Source organism: Bremia lactucae, linkage group LG6, assembly GCF_004359215.1.
Source record: "Bremia lactucae strain SF5 linkage group LG6, whole genome shotgun sequence".
Lineage (NCBI taxonomy): Eukaryota > Oomycota > Peronosporomycetes > Peronosporales > Peronosporaceae > Bremia > Bremia lactucae.
This window is the reverse complement of record NC_090615.1, coordinates 1,250,087-1,255,920: the sequence shown is the minus strand read 5'-3', so window position 1 is coordinate 1,255,920 and position 5,834 is coordinate 1,250,087. Positions and strand designations below refer to the sequence as shown.

The window sequence follows — 5,834 nt, the reverse complement described above, 5'->3', positions numbered from 1 at the left end:
AATTACTAAATAATAGTAATTAGACCCAACACTCGGGTGTGGTGCACATTTGTGACCAACCCTTGTGGATGTGATGCACATGGGTGCATTCACATTAGGAGGGATGACGCCCAGCGTCATCCATGATGACGGCTAGCGTCATCAGTTACGCGAGGTATCTATAAAGATACGCTCGCAATACATATTAAATGATATCTATAGAGATATCATTTTAATTGGTAAAAATAGGTATTTGTATTTAATTCTATTAAATATAAATCAGTCTGAAATTTACTACCTACTTGGTAAGTGCGCACGAGGAGACGGATTACCGCTCCCGTGACGTCACTTCACCAGAGTTCTTAGTGTGTTGGGTGAGGTCGCTTGCGCGCCCACCACAACTACCTCACTGCACGCAAGAGAAGCAGGTGCAAACCGCTTCCTCGCTGTGCTAGAGTGTGTGCTAAGTAGAGCGTGGCCGCATTGCGACGTGCCCGTCTACACCCTTTACGGTGGTAAAAAATGTTAAGACCTTAATTATAGGCTCACCCTTTCCCCGTATATGAAGACGCACCCCGTATTTTACGTGGGTCATCTGAAAAGGTATGTAGAGATGCCTTTAGTGTAACAAATAAAACTTTCTCTTTTGATCCTTATTGTATGTCCACTAGTTTGTTTGTTCCGCTCTACTTCTTATACATTTCATTAGCTGAAAGGTCAAGACCAGTGTCTTTGATAAACGTGCACACCTTCGTGTTTCAAGAATTTAAGCGCAATGTTGTATTTCTTGATACTCATTGAGTACGACTAGAATGATATTCTCCTTTATTCCAGACATATGAGTTGGCAAGACAGATTTAAATTGCAAAAGCTGGGAAGATTGCGACAAAAGAACCAGGAAGAATTCGATCTTAAAGGTCAAGCAGGTTTCTTTTTGATTGCCTCAACGCTATCGGATTTATTAAGGGTATTGTTAGATAGTTTTATAAGACTTTGCTCTCTTGTCAACAAATCTGTTTTCTTCGAAGTGAGCGAAAGAAAAAATCAACTTTTCTTTAAAACCAAAGTTTTGTCATAGTAAAGCATTCAAACAAAAGTGGAGGCGACATAAAAACGCGTTGCATTTCACTTGTAGAAAGTCGATTTCCTAGTTTTTTAAGGTGAGGTTGTTGTACACATCTCACGAAAAGTTAAGCGATAGTAAACTTGCAAAGGAATGTCGAAGGCTAGCCGTTTGTGAAAAATTATGCGCCAAATATGATCACAAAAAGTTTTGTTGGCTTCAAATAATTTACGCATGTTATTAAAACGAATCTGTAACAAGTCGCGTCAGAAATCAGTTTAAATTAAAGCCTTACAGAATGATAAAGTGGGTCTGCACTCCAAATTTTCCAGGCGGCCTTTAGAAACACACGGTGTGTCAGATTCGAACTTATGAGGGTCAGAACTTCCGTGGCTGTGATTCAAGACATGGTCTTTTTTCATCCCATATGCGACGGGTATACAAATATCAAATACAAGCACATGTCCAGAAGTAGCCTATCCATGCAGTAACCCTACTGGCTAGCAGAATCCACAGCTGGTTTCTTTTACTTAAAAATCTATAGCAGCATGTGCCACGACTGCAGCCGCCTATCCTTTGTGTAAATCTTGATCCCGCACGAGCTATACTTAGAACAAGTGAGATGTGCTCTTTTGCGTGAAAATAGCACCAAGAAGAAAAAACGGATTTCTGGTCTCTGTCCTGTGTCGTAAGTTTGTTCCCTTTGGATCGATCGCAGAGCTTCTTCAGTCGGTAACTCGCCCTAGTGATTCGAAACGAACGCACGGACCATGGCAGTACTATGGTATTCAATCTGGGCGCTTGCCTCGACGTTAATTGTCGCCAAGAGGAACCCCATGTACCCCACTCGGTCTGGAATTAAACCATGGGTTGATCCGGATACCCCGACGTCAAAACACGTGCACATGACGTCCCGTGGCCGCCGTTGGGACCTTGTCATGAGCGACGAGTTTAACGTTGCCAATCGAAGCTTTCGACCGGGCGATGACCACATGTGGACGTCCCTCGATAAGCCCGATGGTGTCAACGGTGCCATGCAAATCTACTCGTCGAACATGACGTCGACCAAGTGTGACGACGATGGCACGTGTTACTTTTATATTGAATCAATTGATGAAGTCACTATTTTGAGGGTTTACAACATGTACCTTCACCCTCCTGCGTTTGTGGATGCGTACTTTTTCTATCGAGCGGCAATGGTGCAATCTTGGAACAAATTTTGTTACCAAGGGGGTATGCTCGAAGTCCGTACCCAATTACCCGGCGCCGTAACCAATCGGTCGGGTAACCCGGATTTACGAAAAGGGAAAAATGCACTTGTTCAAGCAGGTGGCTTTTACCCCACGTGGCCTGGTATTTGGATGCTTGGGAACCTTGGACGAGCGATTTTCTCCGCTTCAACGAATCGCATGTGGCCATTCTCGTACAATGAGTGCGCCCCCGATAAATTCGATCCCATTCATCAACGCATTAGTGCATGTGACGACAATCCAGGCTACGGCCTTCATCCAAACCAAGGACGTGGCGCGCCGGAGATTGATATCCTTGAAGGTGCTGCATCGTTGATTTCGTCGTCCATTCAGCTCGGTCCGGGCATGCCCGATGAGTATCGACTTAGTGGTGCGGACTACGATGGGTGCTTTTATACGTCAAATTGTCAAAATCCCGGTGCAAATCACATTGACGTCCCAAGTCCCGTGATGGAACGCATGCGGGGCCACAAATCGTGGTACCAAGGTCTTCGTTACGCCGCAAACAATCGATGTGTACCCCCTGTTTCAGTGAAACAAGATTACGCGTCCATTGCTGCGTCCTTACAATCGGGTGTTAAGGCCAATGCGTGCTCCCAGACCACGTGTCCTGCGTCAAATGATATCCACGCCGACTTGAGTCGAATTGATGGCGTTCGGGAGGACCATTGGGGTATTAATTCGAATGGCACGTGTTTTCCACTCTTTAATGTCTACTTGGGTTCGTACCTCTGTGACCCGGACAATACGTACTTTAAGTGTGCCGCCCCGCGTAACGAAACGACGACCCCCCCTTCGAATGCCATGGACCACTTTAATTACCAAATGGACGCTATTTCGTCCAATTGGCCCGTGCATTTAGAAGCGTACGTTACTTACTTGGTGTACCAAGTCGAGTGGGTTACGGGAAAAAATGGGTACGTTCGATGGATGCTTGAAGGGGAGCCATTATTTGAAATCCCGTCATCTGCGGTTTTGGACGTACCTCAGAATGTTAATAAGTCAAACCCGCAAAAACTAATGGTCGAGGAACCCCTCTATATTATTATGAATGTCGCATTGTCACGAACGTGGGGTTCGAGTCCACCAAACCCGGGGAAGCCATGCCGTGGCGATGGGTCGGACCCGGTGGTGAATCGCATTTGTGACGCGTTTCCAATGTATATGAAGGTGGATTACGTTCGACTGTACCAAGACTTGGCCAATGACCTTGACGATGACAATTACATGTACGTAGGGTGTGACCCTGAGACACACCCGACGAAAGAGTGGATTGATGGCCACATTGACGAGTACGAAGACAATAATAACAAGGCGATTGAAGTCAATGGTAAGGCGTTTTGTCGCACGCATGATGACTGTACAATCGGCGGGTTAATGGGTCGGACCAATATTGAAACTGGGAGGTGTGTCAACCGACGCTGCGAGTGTTTGTATAAATTTTGGGGGGGACCTCGTTGTACGACGGCTGTGTCGGGAACTACAAAGTCTGGGAGTTCGTCGTACGGGCCACCGGTTTGGGCTTCCATTGCTGTGTCGACGCTCGTTGCTGGCCTAGTTACTTTTTCAATCTATGCATCGTCGATCCGTGCCTCGCAAAAGGAGAAGGAAGCAACGAAGATTGCAAAGACCAAGGGTGAGAGCTCGTCGGATCCGCTGTACTTGACGAAGAACGATAATCGAACCTCCATCATTTGATTTTCAATTTGAATAAACTTCTTTGCAAACTTTTAGAAAATGGTCTTAAACATTACGTGGTGTTGTGACCTGTTTAATTGAATATATTGCGGATTGCTGATATTTGCCCAATATATATATTTCTCTTCACCCGCGCGATAAGCATGCTGTCCGAAAAATTACTGCAGGCATGACGAGATGTGTAGCTGCATATTGGAGATGCGCATACTTCAGCGACTCGATTTTACAGTGTTGTTTTGCAACCTTCCGAGTGGTTCTATTCGCAACACTATGCTTATGTCAAGTAAAAAGGAAATGACCTTATCGACGCATGAGGAAATGACCTTATCTTCACATAATCTGTTCTGTATCGTTGTTAGCCAGCTACTAAATTAAATATTTGGCTGATATGTAGCCCAGCAAGAGTAAAACTGGAATCTCACGATCGTTAAAAAGTAAAAACGCCATCTCCGGCTTTAGATTTTTACCTCTTCTATCCTTCGTTTGAACTCTTTATCGTTTGCTGCCCCTCGCCCCCTTCCGCTCGCTTGCTAAACACATTCGGAAAATTGCGGCCAATTTGCTAGAGACCACTGTAACGGGGTGTACCGTTACATAAATAACACTAAAAGGAGAGAAAATAAACAAAGAAGTACAACATTTATTATACTATTAATTTTGACTTAATAATTCCAATATTACCAAATTTGGAAATATTGACGCCAAAAGACTTAAGTCCTGTTGACTAATTTTAATCAACCCCGCCAATCGTCGTAGGAAGCGATTGTGCGGTGCGCAAGTAGGCGCCATACATAGTTTGTTATCAATATAAATAAAGTCAGCCATAGATAGAAGATTGTTACGTAGGAACGTAATACATTCATACAGGTTTACTTTTTCTCTATTCTAAAACTAGGAATTCTTAGCTACTTAGAAACTTTCTCTGCACGTCGTGTACGTGAAGTAGTTGAGGCGCCCCACCTTCACTGCAATCAGTGCAGGTAGACTGGTACTTTACCAGTACTAGAAAAAGGGTGTTAACACTCGCCTGCTCCGGCTTGAATTAGATTCGCTCGACCAAGCGAACAGGAGGAGTTCGGTCTTAAACAGGCTTTCATGCACTCTAGTACTTATCGTTTGCCGAAAGAGAAGAGGTCGGATGTCCAGAACCCATGGGCCTTCCGTATGTAGAGAGCGAAAAACCTCGCTTTTCAAGTAACAAATGATCGCAAATATGCAATTGCTGTCAGAAGACGGGTCACTACGCCTATGAGTGGAGTGCCCCACGCCCAGTGCCTAGAAAAACTGAGCGAAACGATCGACCTCCCGCTTGGAACAGCGGAGGACGCGGATCCGACGCTGTCACGAAATTGCAACGGCTAGGCGGATCGTCAAGTAACGGTCAGGGTCAGTGGGTGCGGAGCGCCCTACTGATCCAGCAATGTTAAAAGAGTTTGCAGATCTTTTGACGACATTTCCTCCTCACACACAAACATTGTGTGTAACTGCCCCAGATGATGAAGTTGACCTCATCACCTTGAAAGTTATCGTGGCAAATGAATTGCCACTATAGTCCCTAGTCGATTGTGGTCGTCGAACAATTTCATTCGATAGGAGATCGCGAATTCAAATTTATTGAGCACCATTTCCCTCTAACGAGAAGGATAGTGCGCCTAGCACCAGGCGCATCTGTAACATCGGTGTAATCATTGGATTACCATGGCTCAGAAAGTAAGGGCCATGTATAAACTGGCAACATCAAGCCGTTACGATGCATGTCTCTTGTTCATCAGAAGGTCATCTGATGATCGTCTTCGAGCGTCCACAACCGTGTGGATGTCCTACGAGTGAGTGCGATGGCCTCA

At 45.1% G+C, this 5,834-nt stretch overlaps 1 protein-coding gene across 1 annotated transcript; it reads left to right on the top strand.

The window, feature by feature from the left end:
* Positions 1-1,812: 1,812 nt before the first annotated feature.
* CCR75_003204 (uncharacterized protein) lies at positions 1,813-3,990 on the top strand (the record flags this gene model as incomplete). The annotated part of the gene is made up of 1 exon (XM_067961301.1): positions 1,813-3,990. The coding sequence occupies one exon, from the start codon at positions 1,813-1,815 to the stop codon at positions 3,988-3,990; it is 2,178 nt and encodes a 725-aa protein (XP_067818860.1).
* Between the last annotated feature and the right edge of the window lie 1,844 nt (positions 3,991-5,834).